The sequence below is a fragment of the Perognathus longimembris genome, chromosome 20 (assembly GCF_023159225.1).
Source record: "Perognathus longimembris pacificus isolate PPM17 chromosome 20, ASM2315922v1, whole genome shotgun sequence".
NCBI classification, from domain to species: domain Eukaryota; kingdom Metazoa; phylum Chordata; class Mammalia; order Rodentia; family Heteromyidae; genus Perognathus; species Perognathus longimembris.
This window is the reverse complement of record NC_063180.1, coordinates 38,923,128-38,946,722: the sequence shown is the minus strand read 5'-3', so window position 1 is coordinate 38,946,722 and position 23,595 is coordinate 38,923,128. Positions and strand designations below refer to the sequence as shown.

Here is a 23,595-nt window from a genome sequence, read left to right as displayed (position 1 = left end):
GGGTCATTAACGAGGACCTGATAAGCTCCTCTGGGAAGATGCAAATAGCCTTGGAAAAGAGTTTCTAATGGAGACTATAATGGGGACTCTCAAAACCAGATGTGCCCCATAGCATACCTCTTAAGTCTTAGGGGGATCAAGAGCCTGAGAGTTGTAGACAGATTCCTAGCCTCTCTTCTGGGACTCTTTAACAGCGTATTAGCATTTATTTAGACAAAGGATTATTTCTATCACAGGAGAGATTGGAGCGCTTAAGTGCACTTGCTAGAACTCTATTTGAAAAGCTTAACGTGTACACAATCGATTCCATTCACCTCTGAGAAAATGCATCTGCCCTAAGCTTCTGAAATAGTACAAGCCAGCTGCGATGAGTTTAGCTAAAATTTTAGTCTCATCTGGGGGGAGGGGGGAGCAAAGAGGCTGAATTTGCAACGTGGGAGATGTGATTTGTCCCCAGGTTCACCCATGAAATCCAGCCAAACAAGATCATGGGATGCAGAATGCACAGAGCACAGATGCTTAGCTATTGCCTGGTTCAGAGCGGTTGGACCCATTAATCACAGCATCCTGGCTCTCTCTCTCTCTCTCTCTCTCTCTCTCTCTCTCTCTCTCTCTCTCTCTCTCTCTCTCTCTCTCCCTCTCTCTCTCACTCCACACACACACACACACACACACACACACACACACACACACACACACCCCTACCCTACAGGCATCTCTCCCTGCTTGAACCCCAGAGATCATCTTCCAAGACAACCAATGCCATAATACCAGTGTTTCCCAAAGTCTTCTTCCATTGCACCTAAGTGTCTTCGTCTTTATTTTAGTGGCTCCCCTACCGACCCTCCTTGATAGAAACTATCCATAGCAGCCACCCGCCTCCCCCCCCCCGCCCCCCCCCCCCCCCGCTTAGCACCTGCCAGGTTGCAGCTCTGCCTCCGCCCCCACCCCCCTCCCCAGACATAGCTAGGGGGAGGAAGAGAAAGGGTAGAAGAGCTTAGAGGCTGGATACAGGCCTCTGCTGGGATCTCCGTGCTTTCTCCAGCATGGACTGCCCTCCAAAACAGAAATAAGAAAAACAAAACAACAACTCTGTGAGATCCCTATGTTAAAAATACCCGAAGAGAATGATGGAAAGGGCAGACATTGATCAAGATGCCTGGTCCTCATAAATGGGCATGTTGAATTGAAAGCCATTTGGACAACTACCTAAAGATACTTAAAGAAATACTTCAAGATAAGTGGTCTCAAAGTCAGACAGCAAATGAAGCAATTTGCATTTTAAACGGGGCACTGGTGACTCACATCTGTCATCCTAGCTACTCGGGAGGCTGAAATCTGAGGAATATGGTTCAAGGCCAGCCTGGGCAGGAAAGTCTATGAGACTCTTAGACTCTTATCTTCAATTAACCACCACCACCAAAAAAAAAAAAAAAAGCCGGAAGTGGAGCCAGGATTCAAGTGTTAGAATGCTGGCTTTCCAGGAGCTTGAACTCAGGGCTTAGGCACTGTTCCTTGAGCTTTTATGCTCAAAACTAGCGCCACAGCTCCACTTCTGGCTTTTTTTTCGGGGGGGGGGGGGTAGTTAATTGGAGATAAGAGTCTCATGCAGAGTTTCCTCCATGGGCTGGCCTCAAACTGCCAGGATGACAAACTGCATGAGCCACTGGTACCCAGCTACTTTGTTTTTCTTCCCAGGTGTTGCTGCGGCCAGTTCACCAACCAGCACATTCCCCCTCCGCCAAGTGCGACTCCCAGCAAGAATGGCGAGGAAAACAAACAGGTGGAAGCCCAGCCCGAAAAGTGGACTGTTGGCAAACACACCCAGAGCTACCCAACAGATTCCTATGGGATTCTGGAATTCCAGGGTGGCGGATATGTCAATAAAGCCATGGTAAGAGGGTAACGAGCCACGGCGCCATGGGACCAGGGTGTGGTCCCACGGGGAACACAGCTGTAATCAGAGCTGACATGCAACCCACAGACTCCCCCACTGCCCGGGTCTTCTCCATGGTGAGGTGCCATGGTTCTAGACATTTCACTGCAAAGCCAAGAAGTATGTCAGCGCATGGGGGATTGTTTAACCAGGAGACTTGGCAACTGGATATCATTTTGAAGATGATACAGTGTCTCTTCAGTCCGTATCAAGGCTCTGAACCCACAAACCCTATTCTGGCCTAAGCTTCCAAACCTATTCCATTACTCCACCTGTTCTTTTTAAAAAGTATCTTTAAGTAGTTGTACAAAAGCGTTGCCACTTAACAAAGCTGTTCCTGAACATAATATATCTCGATCCATGTCACCCCTTTCAACATTCCCCCCCCCCCCCCGTCCTCCCTTACCCACTTTCCCCCTCACTCTTCTTCATGTTGTGGGCTATTCATTGGATTGTTGACTGCATTTCCCCCCACTTCTTTGCCCACTCCTTTCCCCTTTGGTCGCACCACAGTCCTTTGGAGTACTGGCTTCCGGTTGTTTTGTTTTGCTGAACTACGACTTTGCCTTTCTAAGGAACTGCACTGAGTTCTCCCCTTGAATCTACCATATTTCCATTAATAGATGTGTATTCGCTTGCATACCACTGAGTGTGCTTGCTTATAAGTTTATAAGTTAAATCTAGCATCTGCACATAAGGGAAAGCATCCGTCCTTTGTCTCTCTGGCCTGACTTACTTCACTCAACATCATTTCCCCCTAGGTCTTTCCATTGCTTTCCAAGGGACACCATATCACTCGTTCTAACGGATGAGTAAAAGGCCATTGTGTGTATAAACCACATATTCTTGATCCGTTCGTCCATGGAAGGGCTTTTGGGCTGACTCAGTGCCTGGGCTCTGGTGACCATTCATTCTTTTGCAGTACATCCGCGTGTCCTACGATACCAAGCCCGATTTCCTGCTTCATCTCATGGTGAAGGACTGGCAGCTGGAGCTCCCCAAGCTCTTAATATCAGTGCATGGAGGCTTGCAGAACTTCGAGATGCAGCCGAAGCTGAAGCAGGTGTTTGGCAAAGGCCTGATCAAGGCCGCCATGACCACGGGGGCCTGGATCTTCACAGGCGGCCTCAGCACTGGTAAGAGTAGACCCTTCCTTGACACCCACCACCCACTGTGGTCCCCAGAGAGCTTTCTAGTAATCATGGCTGAAAGTCACAGCACACTGCACCCTGATCAGAATCGTGATAGCAGTGAAATCTTTATCTAGTGAGGTGTTTTGTTTTTGTTCATCCTGGGGCTTGAACTCAGGGCCTGGGAGCTGACTCTGAGCTCTTTTTGCTCAAGGCTAGTGCTCTGTCATTTTGAGCTACAGCATCACTTCTGGTTTTTCTAGTGATTAATTGGAGATAGGAGTCTTGCAGACTTTCCTGCCTGGGCTGCCTTTGAACTGCAGTCCTCAGATTTCAGCCTCCTGAGTAGCTAGGATAACAGGCAAGAGCCACCAGCTCCTAGCTAAAGACTTGTTTTTTTTTTTAGGGGTGTGGGGGGAGAGCGGTAGTAATGATAATAATAATAATGATGATAATCGTTGGATGGCAAAATTATTGGAATATGGACATCTCCCAAGAGATTGTATCCTGCTTTTATTTTACTATATTACTTTATTTTATTGGTTTGTGCTGGTCCTGGGGCTTGAGCCTGCATGCTGTCCCTTAGTTTTTTTTTACTCAAGGCTAAGGCTCTACCTCTTGAGCCACAGCTCCATTTCTGGCTTGTTGGTGGTTAATTGGAGTTAGTCTCATGAACATTCCTGCTGTGGCTGGCTTTGAACCATGATCCTCAGATCTCAGCCTCAAATCCTCAACTAATATAATCACTCAAAAAGGTTTATTTTGCTTCACAGTCGTAGATGTCTTTTAGTCCGCGGTTGGTGGCCCTGTGGCTATGGCCTGCACGGCGAGAGTACTGGGGCAGAGTGAAACCTCATGGCCAAGGTACAGAGACAGAGAAGACACAGGAGTCCCCCAGTCCTCTTCAAGTGTGTGCCCCAGAGAGCCACAGATTATTCACGAGGCCCCACCTCCCAATAGCACCAAGTTGGGGACCAGGCTTCAGACACTGGGCCTGCGGGCCATACTCAAGATCCGAATCACAGCAGAAATGGCCATGATGGGAATGGACGCCGGACCATTCCTTCAAGTGAATGGATCCCAGACGAGCATCCTCCTCCCCAAACCCGGTGACAAATCTTTCCTCCATTTTATGGGAGGAGAAACAGACACACACAGAGAGGTTAGAGAACAAGACTGCAGATGATCAGCTGTCAGTGTGAGCTGTCTCCAAGGCCTTCCAGAGAGATCCCAGGGCCTTCTATCTTTGGATCATAGAAAGCAAATCTCCACCCAGGGGTTTTCGTTTCTGTTCTTGTTTTGTTTTGTTTTCTTCTCTAATCCAAGAGTTAAAGCAGGGTTCATAATTACGATGAGCTTGGACTTTCATAAAGAGGACCATGGCCCTTTCCTGTGCCATAGAGAATGGGGTGGGGGTAGGGGCTGGGGACAGGTGTACCTGGTGGCACGGAGGGTGGTTCGATGGGAAATCAAAGGGCCTGAAGTATGACTCGTGGCTCCTCCCAGGTGTCATCAGCCACGTGGGGGACGCCCTGAAAGACCACTCCTCCAAGTCCAGAGGGCGCGTCTGCGCTATAGGGATTGCTCCGTGGGGCATGGTGGAGAACAAGGAAGACCTGATCGGGAGGGATGTGAGTATTTCCTTTGGATGACATTGATAAGTTTTCACACCTATATGGTTATGCATTCACAAGTAGTTACGGGGTGAGGGGGGGGCCACGAGATCTTCTCAGGCAGGGCAGAGAAGTGAGCAAAGTTGCAGTGCAGCTATTATGCGCCCATACGTCCTATGTCCTTCTACTATGGGCCTTGCTAGCTTCACTTGGGCAGCTCTGGTTTGCGTTGTGCATTTTGTCAGGTCACAAGAGTGTACCAGACGATGTCCAACCCGCTGAGTAAGCTGTCTGTACTCAACAACTCTCACACGCACTTCATCCTGGCCGACAATGGCACTCTGGGCAAGTACGGTGCCGAGGTGAAGTTGCGGCGGCAGCTGGAGAAGCACATCTCTCTGCAGAAGATCAACACGAGTAAGTTCTGAGAAGCCCTCCCCGCCCCCCACACCCCCGCTGGACTCACAGCTCACAAGGCTTGGCAGGAAGTTGCCCCGTGGGTGTTGAAATCTTTAACTTGGCTCCTTGCTAGATCAATAGAGAAAGTGATTTGCCTAGGCCTTTTGTCTTAGCCATCCGCCTCATTGTATTCGTGATGTGGCCAAGGGATGCTTTGCTCAAATTCACAAGGTGGTACAAGAAACAACCGGGTGGTGTTGTCATGGTAACGGTTCTGCCCATCACATCACCTACCCTGGGGTTCATTTTTTCCTGTAATTATCGTTGGTATTTTTAAAATCTTTTAACAGGAGAGGAAAAATAACTTACTAGTATGATTCTATTAGATGTTATACGATCATTCAATAGGATCATTAAATATATGATTGTCGGGGTGTTTAGCACCCCCCACCCACCCACCCCGCGCGCTCCCCCGATCCACGGGAGAGACAGGGAAGGCACGCCCCGACTCGACAAGCCAAGAAAGGAGAAGGGTCGGAGGCCTCCCGCACCCAGCCTCCCTCACCAGAGGACAATCAGACGGCCTGGGAGTTAAGTCAGCTCAAGATCTTGTTTATTGGGGAAGTGCGTGACACTAATATAAGGCACAGGAGCCAATCAGGTCTAAGATCGGCCGGAAGGGGAGGGGTGTAAGGGAAAGCATGAGCTGTCCATCAAGGGAGGAAGAGCCAGGTCGTCACAGCCCACAGAACCGCCTCCGGGTTATCACCAAAGACACTAGTAGCAGCTGCGCGTTGTTGTTAGGTGCCGCCATCTTAGCCACATGTGGCCCCAAGACTGAGAAACAGGCGGGGCCAGCTAGTTGACTTCCAGGTGTGCCCCACATATGATCATTAATGGTTCCATTCCATGGAATGCCACTCAGCAATGAAAAAAGGAAGCAAGGCTCTGCCCATCTGAGTCAGAGCTCTAGAGATATTTTAGAGGCAGGGTTTAAGTGGTTTAACCATTTAGCTGGGCATCCGGGTTAGTAAATTGCTTTATTACAAATAGACCAGGTAAACCTCTGGTCCAAGGCGCACAGCCCTGACTGGGAGCAAATGCTGTCAAAAGAAAGCTGAGGTCTAGCTAGAGAGAAGGGAGTAAAACTCAAGCAAATAAATTGATAAGAATTAGTTCACATGAACAAAACAAAAAAACCCAACCTGAGCTGGGTACCTGTGGCTCATACCTGCAATCCTAGCTATTCAGGAGGCTGAGATCTGAGAACTGTGGTTCAAAGCCAGGACAGGCAGGAAAGTCCCTGACATTCTTATCTCCGGTTAATCAACAAAAAGCTGGAAGTGAAGCTGTGGCTCAAGTGGTAGAGCACTAGCCTTGAGTTAGAAAGTTAAGGAATAGCACCTAGGCCCAGAATTCAAGCCCCAGTACCAGCACAAACCAATAAAATAAAGTAATAAAGTAAAAGCATGATATAACCTCTTGGGATATGCCCACATTTCAATAATTTTACTACTTTCTATTTTATTATTATTATTATCATCATCATTTTGGCCTTGAACTCAGGGCTTCGGTGCTGTTCCTGAGTTTTTTTGCTCAAGGCTAGCACTCCACCACTTGACTCACAGCTTTATTTCTGGTGTGTGTGTGTGTGTGTGTGTGTGTGTGTGTTTGCGCACACGCGTTCTTAATTGGAGATGAGTCTCACAGACTTTCCTTCCCAGGCTAGCTTCCAACCATGATCCTCAGATCTCAGCCTCCGGAATAGCTAGGATTACAAAGCACGAGACAATAGCACCTAGCTTATTAAACCATTATTAAATGATCTTAAAGAACATTTTGCTTTTGCCATTATTGGTAAGAAAAAGTCATTTGAGGTAGCAGTAGACTTGGGAAATGGTGATTATAAAACAGAACTTAAGGATAGGTGGCTATTGCTCAAGTGCTTCATGCCTACCATAAAAAAGTTGTGGATTCCTCAGCATCTGATCCAGTTGTGACTTGCTTGGATTTGTACCTTTCCATACCACCCGCTCCACCAGTCACGTGACTTGTGGGCTTCCCTTTGTCATCCTTTGCCTAGGGTTCTGAGCAGGGCAGGGACAGCAAAGGGGTGCCCAGTTGTCACCTCCCGCTACACAGAGCTTCGGGGAGTCCGGTCTAAAGCAAGAAGAGCCAGCTCTGTTCTGTGTCTCCAAACAAAGAGGATTTGACCACCATATTCCTCATGATCTAAAATCCCGCGGTTAGGGTGACATTGATCAAGATGTATTAAAATACAAAAAGCTTCAGTCAGACGGAAGTAATACATGTGAAGTGAATACAATTAATAATACTTATGAACAGTTATACATTCCCAAATCACTGAGAGTGCATTTCCAAGGTGCTCACCACAAAAATTAAAAGAATTTGAGGTGACAGCCATGTTAATAATTATGCCTATGTGATTATCTTACATTGTTTATCAATGTTCACATTAATTTTTACCACCCACCCATCCCAAATTTAAAGAACTTTAATTTATTGATTTGTAATAAAAATAAAGAAAGGAAGACCCAAGGTTGCTTAAGTTGGATATCTCAGTGACAGACTCAATGTCAACACGATATATTTTCCAGTATCTCTTATTGAGACCTTGGCTCAAAGCAAAGCTTCAATACTTACTTTGCTGAAATGATCTTAACTGTAATTATTTCTGTGGGAGTCAGCCAGGTCATTTGAAATAGTTAAGCATTCCTGAGAGTAGAAATGCGTTGTGGGAACGGAATCACTAATGCTGAACTCACTCACTTGAAATTCTCAAGTCTTTTTTTTTTTAATTTTTATTGTCAAACTGATGTACAGAGAGGTTACAGTTTCATACATTAGGCACTGGATACATTTCGTGTACTGTTTGTTACCTCCTCCCTCATTCTCTCAAGTCTTCTCATGACCTGGGCTGGCAGATTTCATCTGAAACTGCTAAGCTAAGACCAACGCTTGTATTTGTCATTTGTTAGTAGTGATCCATTATCTCCTCTCACAACTAATGGTGAAACACTACAGCTCTATAGCCACACACTGTGCCTCAGAGACCGGACCAACTACGGATGGAAAAATCCTGGGGAGAAAATATTCTTCACTGAATATACATGGAAGGGTTTTTCTTTAGTCCTGGTTCCTTATGCAGTACAATAAAAGAACTATTGGTATCGTATATTGTATATTTATGCCATGTTACTTACTTATTTTAAGCCACCTTAAGATGATTTAAAGGATATGGGGCAACCAGGCATTGATGGCTCATGCCTTTTTTTTTTTTTTTTTTTTTTTTTTGGCCAGTCCTGGGCCTTGGACTCAGGGCCTGAGCACTGTCCCTGGCTTCTTCCCGCTCAAGGCTAGCACTCTGCCACTTGAGCCACAGCGCCGCTTCTGGCCGTTTTCTGCATATGTGGTGCTGGGGAATCGAACCTAGGGCCTCGTGTACCCGAGGCAGGCACTCTTGCCACTAGGCTATATCCCCAGCCCGGCTCATGCCTTTAATCCTGGCTTCTTAGGAGGCTGAGATCTGAGGATCGCAGTTCCACGCCAGCCTGGGTAGGAAAATCCATGAGACTCTTATCACCAATTAACCAGCAAAAAGCCACAAGTAAGGGTGTGGCTCAAGGGGTAGAACACCAGCCATGAGCCAAAAAAGCTAAGGGATTAGTACCCGGGTCCTTAGTTCTAGCTTTTGAACTGGCTCACACACACACCAAACCAATGAGCCAGGAGAGGATCTGAACTCTGTTGTTGTTTTTGTTTTGGCCAGTCCTGGGGGCTTGGACTCAGGGCCTGAGCACTGTCCTTGGCTTCTTTTTTGCTCAAGGCTAGCACTCTACCACTTGAGCCACAGCGCCACTTCTGGCCATTTTCTGTATATGTGTGGTGCTGAGGAATCGAACCCAGGGCTTCATATATATGAGGCAAGCACTCTTGCCACTAGGCCATATCCCCAGCCCCCAGGATGTGAACTCTGACTGTGGCTTGCATTGCAGGACTGGGCCAGGGGGTGCCCGTTGTGGGCCTGGTGGTGGAAGGGGGCCCCAACGTGGTTTCCGTGGTCTTGGAATACCTCCGAGAGGACCCTCCCGTCCCTGTGGTGGTTTGTGATGGCAGCGGACGAGCGGCAGACATTTTGTCCTTCGCTCACAAATACTGCGAAGAAGGAGGGTAGGTGGGGGCACGGGATGGAGGGTGGGAGCCCAGAGCCTCCTCGGTAGGCCACGGAGAACTTCTGAGGCGGCCTTCTTAATTATAAGGATTTAGTAGAACGCCTCTCCCATCCCCTGGGGCAGGCTATGAGGGAGCTGTCTGCCGCTTCAGTTCCCTTGGCTGTCCTGGAGCTTGAACTCAGAGCCTGGGCTCTGTCCCTGAGCTTCTTCTTCTTCTTTTTTTTTTTTTTTTCTTTTTAGCTCAAGGCTAGCACACTGCCACTTGAGCCACAGCATCGTGTCAGGCCTTTTCTATTTACGTGGTACTGAGGACTCGAACTCAGGGCTTCATGCTTGCTAGGCTAGCACTCTACCACAAAGGCACATTCCCAGGCCCTGCAATACTCTCTTTCAACTTGACTTTTCCATCAGAGAAAGGTTTGCAACAGAGCTGATATCAGGACAAGTGTGGATGCAGTGTGTGTGTGTGTGTGTGTGTGTGTGTGTGTGTGTGTGTGTACGTACTGGGGTTTGAACTCAGTGCCTCTGGCTTTCCCTTGACTTTTTTTTTTTTGCTCAAGGCGAGTGCTTTACCACTTCCAGCTCCCCATTTTGCTGCTTCATTGGAGGTAAGAGTCTCACAGGCTTTCCTGCCCAGGTTGGCTTCAAACCACGATCCTCAGATCTCAGTCTCCTGAGTAGCTAGGATGACAGGCGTGAGCCACTGGCACCTGGCTCTCACAGTGGCAATTAAAAATTGTTTTTTTCAATCCCACCATTTTTTCTTTTAAATTTTCTATGCAGAGATACCCTCCAATAATAAAATTTCAAATCAAAGATACCAGAGGGGATCTGGTTGGAGTCTGCTTTACTCAATGAGCAGGGCTAACGGCTGTGTTTTGTTCTCTTCCATGTCCTTTGGACAGGGGCATAAACGAGTCCCTCAGGGATCAGCTTCTCGTCACCATTCAGAAAACGTTTAATTACAGCAAGAGCCAGTCCCATCAACTGTTCGCAATCATCATGGAGTGCATGAAGAAGAAAGAACTTGTTAAGTGTCTTGAATTTATTTTCAAACACATTCCAAAGAGACTTCACTTTTGGGTGGTTTTTGTTGCTTTCTTTTTCTTCTAATTCTGCCCATGTGTGCTTGATGGAGTCCTTCATGTTTCAGATCAGCCTTTTCCAAGGGGCAGTTTACAAACCCATACCAAATTAGCAGCCCACAGGGGAGGGCCCCAGGAACTCAGTGATGTGTGCAAAGGGGAGATGACATCATACCACATCACACACAGAGAGGTTCACAATCGGAATCAGACTGAAAGATGGGGGGGGGGGGGGAGGAGAGGGTGGCGGGAAAGAGAGCAATCAAGCATCCCAGCATCCCTTGTAAGAGGTGCTTACAAAGCCAAAAGAATTTCACTTCCCAAATCCCCCTTCTCTGTCTAGTTCTCACTTCCCTAGCTGTATTTATAAGGAATCAGAAGTTACAAAGCAGATACGGATGATATTTTCGAAATTCTAAGTCTACAAATTTCCTCCAAATGCATCATATCCGATTAGATAGGATTTTATCATTTCAATTTTTCTTTTATTTTCTGGTCAATGACCAGGATTTGAACTCAAGACCTGATGCTTTTGCTCATCAGCTAGTGCTCTCCCAACTGGGCCATGCCTCCAATCCCAGAATTTTATGATTTCAGATGGCTCTTTTGGATTGCTATACCTCCTGGAGATAGAAAACACATGGTTTAAAATTGTTCAGTTCTGAAAATAATTTCATTGTGAGTGGCTTTGTTTTGTTGTTATCTGTTTAGTTCTTTTGTGTTAGAACTGGGGCTTGAACTCAGAACCACACACTCAGAGATTTTTTTCCCCCCCTTAAGGCTAGTGTTCTACTACTTGAGCCATAACTCCCCTTCTGGTTTTTTAGGTGGAGATGAAAGTAGTCTCATGGACTTTCCTGCCCAGGCTGGCTTTGAACCGGGATCCTCAGATCTCAGTTTCTTAAGTATCTAGGATTACAGGCGTGTTTTGAGTCATTGGTGGTACTCTGGTTTGATCCCATACCTACTACCACATACCTCCATCTTTCTGATTGCTTTTTTGTTTTTTGCCAATCCTGGGGCTTGAACTCAGGGCCTGAGCACTGTCCCTGGCTTCTGTTTGCTCAAGGTTAGCACTCTACCACTTGAGCCACAGCGCCATTTCTGGCTTTTTCTATATATGTGGTGCTGAGGAATTGAACTCAGGGCTTCATGCATACGAGGCGAGCACTCTACCACTAGGCCATATGCCCAGCCTCTGCTTTTTTTTTTTTTTTAAATCACCTCAATTCACTCTTACTTTCAACCTCAACTCAATGCAGTCTTTTTCGGATTCACCTGCTGCAGGTCACCGTGTTTAGAATGGGCTGTGAGGGGCAGCAGGACGTGGAGATGGCCATTTTAACTGCTCTCCTGAAAGGTGAGCTCTGGAGAATGTGACTCCTGCCCTTGCAGGGCTGGGCTGGGCTTTGCCTGAGACCAGAAAGCTTTCCCCACCTCTTCTGTTGGGGTCAGAGCCTGCAGGCCGCCTGGGGTGAGCTCGCGATGCAGGTGTGATGAAATGCCAAGACTGGGGGTTGGTACCAGGATGGGTGGAAGTCAGAACAGCTGCCATTTGTAGCAGGTTCTTGGAGGGACTGAGAGCTTCTGCGGAACTCAGGGCCTGGGTGCTATCCCTGAGCTTCTTTTCACTCCAGGCTAGCCCTCTACTGCGGGAGCCACAGCTCTACTTCTGGCTCTTTGGTAGTTCACTGGAGATAAGAGTCTCATGGACTTCTGTACCCTGAGCTGGCTTGGAATCATGATCCTCCAATCTCAGTCTCCTGAGTAGCTAGCATTACAGGTGTGAGCCACTGGTACCTGGCTTGTGGTCCACAGAGCCCCGTCTAATTATCCTGTCTCGCTTTTCACGACAGGCTTCAGCCAGGGGCTCACAGAGTGGGGTCCACTGTGGGGAGCACATTTCCTTCCTGATTCAGTGAGACTGGGGCCATGGGAAGGCACAGAGGAGAGAGGCAGGTTCATGTGCTGGTGTCACGTGGTCTGGGGGTTGGTCACGCTTGGCCTGGCCTGGCATCGTTCCTGGGCCTCTGGCCCCCTTGCCCGTGAAGGTCTTGAGCCACCGGGCTGCTCCTTTGCCTTTCCTAAAGAGACTGCAAAGACCTGGCCTGGTGAGAGTTTTCATCCACTTTCTTCCCGGAAAGCTCTGGAAACCATGGAGTTCCTCTCTTTGTTTCAGGACGTGTTGGGGTTAATTCAGGGACAAGAGGAGAACTAGCCATGGATGCCCAGATAATGACAAATCAGGGTGATCCAGGCAGGAAGGAGAAGAATGGCTCTCCTGTCTTGTCTTTTCAGGAACCAATGCTTCCGCTCCTGACCAGCTGAGCTTGGCTCTAGCTTGGAACCGGGTGGACATCGCGCGAAGCCAGATCTTCGTCTTCGGGCCCCATTGGCCGGTGAAATGAAGTGTTGTTTGTTGTTGTTGTTTTTCAATTCATATCATTTGTCATGACTTTGTACCAGTGAGGTTTTACTATGTCCTCTCTTGCGACGTGGATCTCAGGAAATCATCTCTGGTTTCTGTTCATTTATTGGGTGATGCACTAAGATTATTACAAGGCATTATTGTTTAACAGGCTCACACCTGTAATCCTAGCAACTCAGGAGCTGAGGTCTGAGGATTACCGTTTGAAGCCAGCCCAGTTAGGAAACCTTGTGAGACTCTTCAGTGAACTAGTCAAAAACCGGAAGTGATGCTGTGGCTCAAACCGGTAGAACACTAGGCTTGAGCAAAAAGAGCTCAGGGACAGTGCCCAGGCCCTGCGTTCAAGCCCCACAATAATAAAATAAGACAAGAGTTCCCACTCCAGCCTCTGGCCTCCTGTCTCACTGGGTGATTGCTCCCTTCCAGGAGTGATTTAACATCCACAACGTTACCACATCATCCACCACAATGTTACACAGCCTTTCACAGAGCTGGGGCCCTGTGGAATAAACCGGTCAGTCTCTGAACTTGTAAACAAACGCTTCTATCATAACATACCCAGATTCATGTATTTCATGACAACAATACAAGCTTACCGAAGCTTGAAAACGTGTGCGTGGAAATGCCATACGGCCACAGAGGGAACTCTGGGGAGAGGGGTGGACTGTGCTAGGAAGGCCAATAACTGGAGATTTGGCAGATGTGCCTACAGGCAAGTTTCTTTGTGGTATAAGCATCCAAAGATTGATGAGAGTAGAGAGTGAAGAGTAGAGCCTCGAAGAGTCTTGACATTGAGAAACACCTCCTGTTATTCTAGCTACTCAGGAAGCTGAGATCTGAGGATCACAGTTCAAAGCCAGCCAGGGCAAGAAAGTCCATGAGATGCTTATCTGCAAGGCACCACTAGAAAATGGGAGGTGATGCTGGGACTCAACATGGTAGAGCCTTTGTTTTGAGCAAAAAAAAAAAAGCTTAAGAGACAGCATCCGGGCCCTGAGTTCAAACCCCATAACCAACAAAGAAGAAAAAGAAAAAAAGAAAGAAGAGGGAACGCGGGACAGTCCCTCCTGCTTTGTGTTGTTCTAACAAAATACCTGAATCTGAGAATGTTCTAACACAAAGGTTTGTTTAGCTCACCAATTCTGGAGAGTTAAGAAGTTCAGAGCACTGGGCTCCAGCTCTGTGGGGGGCTCTGGCTACACCAGAAGGCCCAGAGGACAGTCCCACTTCTGCTCCCCCTGGTTTCCTCAGAGAGAGGCTTGTGGGCACATCTCCTTGCTGCCTTCCAGCTTAGCTCTCAGCACCCTTTCCTTTATGCAGGCATGCGCATCAATCAAAAGGCCAGCCACTTAATACACAAAGCTATTCAGTCAAGCTAAGTATGTATTTGCACATAATATATAACACAGATGATATTTATAATACACAATATCTGCGATAAAAGGGCCTTTTCATACACAGCCCAGCCTGCAATGAGTGTGTGTTGTGTATATGTGTATATGACTGTACATTTATGCACCGTGTGTGTGTGTGTGTGTGTGTGTGTGTGTGTGTGTGTGTGCTGTTCCTATGGCTTGAACTCAGGGCCTGCATTCCATCCCTGAGCTTCTTTTGCTCAAGGCTAGAGCTCTACCATGTGAGTCACAGCTCCACGCCTGGCTTTTCTTTTCTCTTTTTCTTTTGGTAGTTTAGTGGCAATAAGAGTCTCCTAGTCTTTCCTGCCTGGGCTGGCTTTGAACCTCCATCCTCAGATTTCAGCCTCCTGAGTAGCTAGGATTGCAGGCATGAGCCACCAGTGCCTGGTTAGCATCAGTGTTTCGTATGTATACATATATATGTATACGCCCATGCTTGTGAGTGCACTATGTGGGTGTGTGCTTGCTGTGTATGTGTGTGCATGTGTATATGTGTCTGCATGCAGCAGGTATATGTAGATACAGAAGTGGGAGGGGGGCAGGGCTAGCCTTATCACCTTTTGCTAACTCTGCCTGCTGTGAATCACAGCCCCTGGGTAGCCTGGCCCCTCCAGTGGACAGCAAAGCTACAGAAAAGGAGAAGAAGCCACCCACAGCCACCACCAAGGGGAGAGGAAAAGGAAAAGGCAAGAAGAAAGGGAAAGTGAAGGAGGAAGTAGAGGAGGAAACGGACCCCCGGAAGATTGAGCTGCTGAATTGGGTATGGGGGCAACCTCAGGTTCTTGGGACCACGGAAACCAGAGTTTGTACATCACCCCTCTTCCTAGAGGAAGAGATAGTTCTTTTGTTGTTGTTGTTGTCTTGTTTTGTGCATTGTCTTGTTGTGTGTATTAGGGCATCCACTCAGGGCCTGGGCGCTGTCCTTTGGCTTTTTCCGCTCAAGGCTAACAACTCCACTACTTGGTGCACAGCTCTACTTCTAGATTTTTAGTGGTTAATTGGAGATTAGAGTCTCATGGACTTGTCTACCTGGGTTCTCTTCGAACTTTGATCTCAGATCTCAGTCTCCTAAGTAGCTAGGAATCCAGGGGTGAGCCGCCAGCCCCTAGCTTCCACTTAATTTTAAAAGGAGAGATTCCAACTGGGCCCAGTAGCTCATGGCCTGTCATCCTAGCTACTCAGGAAGCTGAGATCTGAAGATCACAATTCAGAGTCAGCCTGGGCAGGGAAGCTCATGAAACTCCTATTTCCAATTGACCAGTAAAAAGCCAGAAGTAGAGGTGTGTTTCAAGTGGTAGAGAACTAGCTTTGAGCTAAAATAAAAACTAAAGGACAGTGTCCAGGACCTGAGTTCTAACCCCAGTATTGGCGCGTGCGTGCGTGCACACGCGCGCACACACACACACGCACACGCACACAATCTTGTACAAGTTTTTCTAGAACAGGCAGTACTAAGCTGAGAAGAAAGGACAGAGGAGATGAGGTGTGTTTACATAAGCAAAACATCAGAGCCCCATAGGCTGAGGAATGACCTCAAAGGTAGATCCCTGGGTTAGATTCTACCACTGGGGAATATAAACACATAGAGAACTATATTCAAAATAGTCCAGGCTGTGGGGGAGGGGGCTCTGAATACCCTCTCTATGTTATTTCCAATTCAGCTCCTGACTGGTATTTCCATAATACAGGTGAATGCTTTAGAGCAAGCAATGCTGGATGCGCTAGTCTTAGATCGAGTGGACTTCGTGAAGCTCCTGATTGAAAATGGAGTGAATATGCAGCATTTCCTCACCATTCCCAGGTTGGAGGAGCTGTATAACACAGTGAGTACCCCCACAAGGAGGGAGGGGGAGAGGAGCTAGCCCTCAGAATCCTTTATCCTTGGTGCCGATTGCGCAAAACGGTGGCCAGATGCACAGAGCGTCAGGGAGACAAGGTTTCAGCCTGGACTTCCAGGCTGAGTATCAGGTTGCCATGTCTCCCCGGTCAATGGGCGCAGCTATGTTCCCAGGCTCATCAAGTTCCGCCATGCCTTTCTAGTCAGTACCTCCTGCCGTAGGCACACAGGGCTTATACCCTGATTAAACCCTTCATGTTTTTACGAGGCTTGGTGAGAAGCACAGATTTCAGCCAGGCACTAGTGGCTCACGCCTGTAATTGTAGCTACTCAAGTGGCTAAGATCTGAGGATCTTGTTCGAAGGCAGCTCAAGCAAGAGAGTCTATAAACTCTTATCTTCAATTAACCACCAAAAAGACAGAAGTAGACGTGTAGCTCAAGTGGTAGAGCACTAGCCTTAAGCAAAAAGCTAAGGGACAACACTCAGGCCCTGAGTTAAAGCCTCTATGTCCTGCCTGGTACCACCCCCCCAAAAAAAATATATATGCACATATACATCACAACTAGAATCTCTGCTATATTAGGATGGAAATGACTTGAATGAAATATCCATGGCCTATATGACCATAATATGTATTTTGATCATTTATATTCCCCTCACCATCCTGAGATTTTTAAATGACAAAAATGGCAGTTATTGGCTATTAATATTATGTTGTATACTGTTAACTATTTCTAAAGTAAATCGAGAAATAGTTCACATATATTTGCTTGTGATAGATACTTCCCAACCCCAAACCAGTTCTGTCTCAAAAAAACAAAAGAAACAGGTCAATAAGAGATTATACCCTACTTTGACAAGTCATTCGTTCTACAGAGTAGGGAAGAATTTTGTCCCAGGAGTTGAAGGGGAAAGCTAAACTTCATATGGCTGAATGCTTCTCTTTCAGAGGCTGGGTCCACCAAACACACTTCACCTGCTGGTGAGAGATGTAAAAAAGGTCAGTCCATCCACAGTTTTACAATCCTTACTACTGATATCTTTTACTAAACATTTCTTAAAAAGCAATGATGACTTTCTTTTTTTGTTGTTGTGTTGGTTGTGGGGCTTGAACTCAGAGCCTGGGTGCTGACCCTACTAAGTTCTTTTGCGCAAGGCTAGCACTCTGCCACTTTAAGCCACAGCTCTACTTCTGGTTTTCTGGTTGTTCATTAGAGACAAGAGTCTCCTAGACTTTGTTGCCTAGGGCTGGCTTTGAACCCGGATCCTCAGATCTCAGACTCCTGAGTACCTAGGACTATAGGCATGAGGTACCAGTGCCTGGCTTTGATTCCTTTCTTAAATGTATTGTCTTATTATTATTAGAGCCTTCCCCTCCCCCTTTTTTCATTAAAAAAAGTTTAAACTCAAAAGGAGCCAAGATTAATGATGCATATTTGTGATCACAGCACTCAAAAGAGTGAAACAGGAGGATCACAAGTTTGGGGTCAGCCTGGATTACATGGTGAGACCCTATCTCAACAAGATAAATAAAAATTAAAAAAACCCAAATAATGTTAATCCATCTCAGGTTATTTTATTTTATTTTTGCCCATCCTGGGACTTGGACTCAGGGCCTAAGCACTGTCCCTGGTTTCCTTTTGCTTACGGCTAGCACTCTGCCACTTGAGTCACAGCGCCACTTCCGGCTTTTTCTGTTTATGTGGTGCTGGGAATCCAACTGGGCCCAATAGTTCACGCCTGTCATCCTAGCTATTCAGGAGTCTGAGATCTGAGGATCACAGTTCAAAGCCAACCCATGCAGGAACGTCTGTGAGACTCTTATCTCCAATTAACTATATATATATATATATATATATATATATATATATATATATATATATATATATATATATATATATGAAGTGGAGTTGTGGCTCAAGTGGGAGAGAGCTAGCCTTGAATACAAAAAAATCTCAGGGAGAGCACCCAAGTGCTGAGTTCAAGACCCAGGACTGGTACACGTACCCCAAATTTCCAATGTCTTCCCAAGCTCATTCCAAGACATTTGCGTCCTATTGGGCCTGACACACATTTATACCCCTTACTTTTTTCCCACCAAAACCAGATACAAATTCCCATTGGGATTCTGGTACCTGCTAGTTCCCAGGCTATACCTGGCTCCTGTCCCCATTGGCCCTGCACCATCTGTAATCGTATAACCACAAGTGTTACTTTCTGAAAGCCCTTTCTTCCTCTCCCTTGCAATGGCCACACCTAGGACAGAGTCAAGAATTCTGTCTCTTGTTCTACATGCTAGGCTCTGGGCACTGGGCTGTTGAGTGAAGATTATTTTCTTTTTCCTTGCAATGAGTTTCTTAGAGCAGGGCAGGATGTCCCTGTTGCGAAGAAGAAATCCCCAATATGGCCAACGATCATGGTAGGAGCCACACAGACACACAATGCACAAGCGCTGCATTTCATCCATGTGGCCATTGTAAATGGAGGCTGTTTAGAATGAATTTCCAAGATGCCTACAGCCTTCATGTCAGCCCTATGACATTAACATAGTGATGTGGCTATTCAGGTGGTCTCCATAAACAGCTGGGCCCCTTGGGTAAGTCAGCTAGTCCAGGACAGGAATGAGTGATGGTGAATTCATGGGGTGCCTTTCTTCAGGCTTGTTCTCTCCTGGGGAGAAATGGTTGCCCTCCACCCCCCCCCCCCAAACACCTCATATGGCATCTTTATCCTGCACGAAATCTGACCCCAGTCCCCTGAGGCTGGCTTCTCTCCCTGCTGTCAAAGGATCTTTTCATCCAAGCAGACTGGCTGTGAGGCCAACTGTCTCACCCCATTCCTTTCCCATCTGCACATGTCAGCGACGACCGCGTCAGGCCGGGAACATAGTTGGCCATCCATCCTATAGCCACGAAGCTTGCTTTCTCCGCCTTAGAAAAGCTAACCTCAGCTTCTGGAATACAGTTTAGCCCATCAGCTCCCTCCCGCCTAGGCTCACATGTCCTGTTCCCTGAGCTCCCAAGTTAGGGGTAGGATGAAGACTTCTACCCAGGGGTGTGTGTGTGTGTGTGTGTGTGTGTGTGATGACGTCACACGTGTTGACCTCACAGGACCCCACCCTGGTCTTCTTTTCTTACAGAGCAACCTTCCTCCCGATTACCACATCAGCCTTATCGACATCGGGCTGGTGCTGGAGTACCTCATGGGCGGAGCCTACCGCTGCAACTACACCCGGAAAAGTTTTCGGACCCTTTACAACAACTTGTTTGGGCCTAAGAGGGTAGAGATCCACCGACACACAGTGTTGAGTGCCTTCCAGAGTGCCACATAGTTCCCTGTCATGCTTTCCAATTGCTTGGTCTGTTTAAAGCCCCCCTCCCCCCTTCCATCCCTGAGCACCTCTGCCCGGACTCCCTCAGTGATTTCCTGTTGCAAGGCCCCCTCAACCCCACGAATACCTAGCTTTACGCGCAGTGATCCTCCATCACCCCTAGCGTGATGGGCAACATGGCTGTCAGTTGTAAGTTGTGCCTTCCTTCCGTAATCTTCCTTCTTCCATGTCTCTGCCCTTTGGTCCATGGTACCACCCTACCACAGCAGTTGCTATCATCTGCCAAAACAAGGGACACAACAGGACACCCCTTTGTCGTCCCCCCCCACCTCCATTGCTCAAAGAATTATGACCCAGATCGTCATGACAGCAGCCGAGGCTCTCTGTCAGCTGTACCCACCCCAGTCCAATATACCGCCCACTCCACCAAAACCGAACTGTATTCCTAGGCCTGCCAGGACTCCTTCCAGCAGGCTTTTCCGAACTGTTCACCTCCCAAAAGCCCAGTTCAAATGGCCTACCTAGCCAGGCCCCGGTGGCTCATGCCTGTCATCTGAACTACTCAGGAGGCTGAGATCTAGAGAACAAAGGTTCCAAGCCAGGCAGAAAAGTCTACGAGGTTCCATCTCCAATTACTCAGCTTAATACCAGGGTGGAGGTGTGGCTTAAGTAGCAGAGCACACATGAGGTTCTGAGTTCAAGCCTAGTGCACGAGCATGCATGCACCTGCGAGTCCCCCCTCCCCCCACCCCCACCCCCAGAGGTCCTAACTATGCTAGAGCCTTCCCATCAGCCCCGACTCCGTGGCTGTCATCTGGAGCTTTGGCTGGGAACATTTCTGGTTCCACCTGCAATAGGAAGTATGTGTCTGTCTTTCTCCTCAACTGACTTCTGGTGACAGAAACCATTTCCACATTCTTTCATGTCTTTTCCTTGGCTGTTGTCACTAATCAGTAATAAGACAAAGCATTGTCAACTAACTGCTAGCATGCACACTGAATGTTGTCTGAATAACTGATCTTTCCTCCTCTTTCATGGTGCAGCCTAAAGCTTTGAAACTTCTGGGAATGGAGGTGAGTAGAGCTTATTTTATTTTTAATGATTTTATGATATCTTGGTCAGTGTGTGTGTGTGTGTGTGTGTGTGTGTGTGTTGTTCCAACTATATTTAACATAAAACTAAGCAAGTTTGTTTCCCATGAATAAGTTCAGTACACAAATCAGGAAAATCTACTTAGATGCCTTTGCCAGATGATATAAAAAGATCACACACCTTTTTCTTTTTTTTGCCAGTCCTGGGGCTTGAACTCAGGGCCTGAGCACTGTCCCTGACTTCTTTATGCTCAAGGCTAGCACTCTACCACTTGAGCCACAGCGCCACTTCCGGCTGTTTTGTACATATGTGGTGCTGAGGAATCGAACCCAGGGCCTCATGTATGTGAGGCAAGCACTCTTGCCACTAGGCCATATTCCTAGCCCACACATTTCTTTCTATGCTGATCATGGGCTTGAACTCAGGACCTGAGTGCCATCCTTGAGCTTTTTTTGCTCAAGGCTAGTGCTCTAGCACTTTGAGCCATAGCTCTACTTTCAGTTTCTGAGTGGTTAATGGGAGATAAGAGTCTCATGAACTTCCCTGCCTGGGCTGGTTTTAAACCTCAATCCTAAGATCTCAGCCTCCTGAGTAGCTAGGATGACAGGCATGAGGCACCGAGTCTGCCTTCTTCATTCTCTCGTGGCCTTCTGCCCCCATTTTTACTGTGAGGCAGGTTTTAGTTTATCAGCTTATCTTGCCATTTGCAAGCTGTTTAGGACTGCTCTTCTACTAACCTGTATCATTTTTGTTACACATTTAGGAAGAATCATGAAAAAAAAAGTGTTATTTTCTCCCCTTAGGACGATGAACCTCCCACCAAAGGGAAGAAGAAGAAAAAGAAGAAAAAGGAGGAAGAGATCGACATCGATGTGGACGACCCGGCTGTGAGTCGGTTCCAGTACCCGTTCCACGAGCTGATGGTGTGGGCCGTGCTGATGAAGCGCCAGAAGATGGCCGTCTTCCTCTGGCAGAGGGGGGAGGAGAGCATGGCCAAGGCCTTGGTGGCCTGCAAGCTCTACAAGGCCATGGCCCACGAATCCTCGGAGAGCGAGCTGGTGGATGACATCTCCCAGGACCTGGACAATAACTCCAAGTCAGTGGCTAGAAGGGATCTAAAGGGCCAAGTGGGACTTGGGTCCCAAGTACTTGTGCCTTTCCCTGCAAGGGCCATTATAATATACTATTGTATTGTAATATATTATAAATTACATAGTACTCTATATTGATATATAGTATAGTTATATTATTATTATTATACTATTGTTTTTCTCACTGAAGGACTATTATGGTTAGAGCTTTGCCCATCAAGTCAGGATTTTTTATCCTTTTATAGTTTTGTTTTTTGTTTTTTTTCCAGAGCTGAGGACCAAACTTGGGGCCTTGCGCTCACCAGGCAGGTGCTCTTCTGCTGAGCTAAATCCCCAGCCCCAGGATTTTTTCATTCTTGTTGGTCCTGGGGCTTAAACTCAGGGCTTGGGCACTGTTCCTGAGTTTTTCTGCTCAAGGCTAGCACTCTACCACTTTGAGTCACAGCACCACTTGCCACTTGAAGTTTTCTGGTGGTTAACTGGAGATAAGAGTCTCATGGACTTTCCTGCCTGGGCTGGCTTTCAACTACAATCCTTTGATCTCAGCCTACTCAGTACCCATAGGAAACAGAACCTAACCATAACCACCAGCTAGCCTGATGGTCTACCTTCTTCCTCTATGCGATCAACTGCTATGGCTTCCTGTTTCTGAACTTGCCTCTGCTGTCTTTTCTGTTTGCCTCACTGCTCTGTGTACAACTTGATCTTTTTGTCCCTATGTCCTTGGGGCTTGAGAGGCAGATTTATTTCTTATTATATATATAAAACATAAATAGTATAAATACTAAATAAATAAAAAAGAAATAAGTAATATATATATATACACACACACATATAAGCCAGACCTGGGGCTTAAACTCAGGACCTGGGTGCCATCCCTGAATTGTTTTGTTTTTTCAAGGCTAGTAGTGCCTTACCACTTGAACCACAGCTGCACTTCTGTCATTTTGCTGGTTAATTGGAGATAAGATACTTTCCTGCCTAGGCTGGCTTCAAACTGCAGTCCTCAGATCTCAGCTTCCCAAGTAGCTAGGATTACAGGCATGAGCCACCAGGCACCCAGCTGAGAAGCAGATTTGAGGCTAAGCAAAGCTCTATTTGTAGGAGGAGCACTCAATCTCCACCCTAGCTGCTCAGAGTCTCTGCCCTAGCCATCTCCTCAAGGGGACAAACCTCAACAAGCATTTTGCAGCGATCACCCAACTTCCTTCCGGCCCTGGACTCTGTGTCCTGCAGCTCTGTATGTCCCTGTGAACATGTGATCAAAAAGAGGGCTCAAGGTCACCTCCATCCTTTCCTTTCAGAGACTTCGGCCAGCTTGCGGTGGAGCTGTTAGACCAGTCCTATAAGCATGATGAGCAGATTGCCATGAAACTTCTGACCTATGAACTAAAAAACTGGAGCAATTCAACCTGCCTCAAGCTGGCTGTGGCAGCGAAACATCGAGACTTCATTGCCCATACCTGTAGTCAGATGTTACTGACTGATATGTGGATGGGAAGGCTTCGAATGAGGAAGAACCCTGGCCTGAAGGTCAGTGTGACACCGTCATTAGATCTGCGAGAACCATGGTGACCAGCGATGGAGCACAGGGCTAGCTCTTACTTAATTCTAATGTTGTTACTCTAAAACTTCAGTGGATAGTCCTAAATGTTTCACTGTCTGTCATTACACCAGTGTAGAAAGCACAAAATGACCTAGAGTAAGGCTAAACATCACCTAGGACTCCTATATTCTCGACTAGGAAGAACATTGTTTAAATGTATAGCTAGACCTGCAAACCTCTACATCCAAAGATTTCACCTACCCAGATTCAGCCACCCTCAGACCAAAAACTGTCTTTTAAGAATTGCATCTAATTGCAAGGTGCCAATAGCTCACATCTGTAATCCCAGCTATTCTGGAGGCTGAGATCTGAGGATTGTGGTTCAAAGCTAATCTGGGCAGGAAGGTCCATGAGACTCTCTACAATAAATTACCACCCCAATTAAAAAAAAAAGCTAGAAGTGGAGCTGTGGCTCAAGTGGAAGAGTGCTAGCCTTG

At 47.1% G+C, this 23,595-nt stretch overlaps 1 protein-coding gene across 2 annotated transcripts in view; it reads left to right on the top strand.

The window, feature by feature from the left end:
* The window catches only part of Trpm1 (transient receptor potential cation channel subfamily M member 1), a 68,896-nt gene that overhangs the window by 20,849 nt on the left and 24,452 nt on the right, over nucleotides 1–23,595 (top strand). For both annotated transcript variants that reach the window (XM_048329330.1, XM_048329329.1), the window contains exons 3-17: nucleotides 1,699–1,894; nucleotides 2,859–3,072; nucleotides 4,573–4,697; nucleotides 4,925–5,096; nucleotides 9,095–9,269; nucleotides 10,177–10,300; nucleotides 11,644–11,716; nucleotides 12,655–12,755; nucleotides 14,789–14,959; nucleotides 15,888–16,022; nucleotides 16,988–17,038; nucleotides 19,178–19,318; nucleotides 20,413–20,442; nucleotides 21,265–21,557; nucleotides 22,857–23,085. In XM_048329330.1, coding sequence (XP_048185287.1) covers nucleotides 1,699–1,894; nucleotides 2,859–3,072; nucleotides 4,573–4,697; nucleotides 4,925–5,096; nucleotides 9,095–9,269; nucleotides 10,177–10,300; nucleotides 11,644–11,716; nucleotides 12,655–12,755; nucleotides 14,789–14,959; nucleotides 15,888–16,022; nucleotides 16,988–17,038; nucleotides 19,178–19,318; nucleotides 20,413–20,442; nucleotides 21,265–21,557; nucleotides 22,857–23,085 — 2,230 coding nt within the window. The remainder of the gene's footprint in view (nucleotides 1–1,698; nucleotides 1,895–2,858; nucleotides 3,073–4,572; nucleotides 4,698–4,924; nucleotides 5,097–9,094; nucleotides 9,270–10,176; nucleotides 10,301–11,643; nucleotides 11,717–12,654; nucleotides 12,756–14,788; nucleotides 14,960–15,887; nucleotides 16,023–16,987; nucleotides 17,039–19,177; nucleotides 19,319–20,412; nucleotides 20,443–21,264; nucleotides 21,558–22,856; nucleotides 23,086–23,595) is intronic.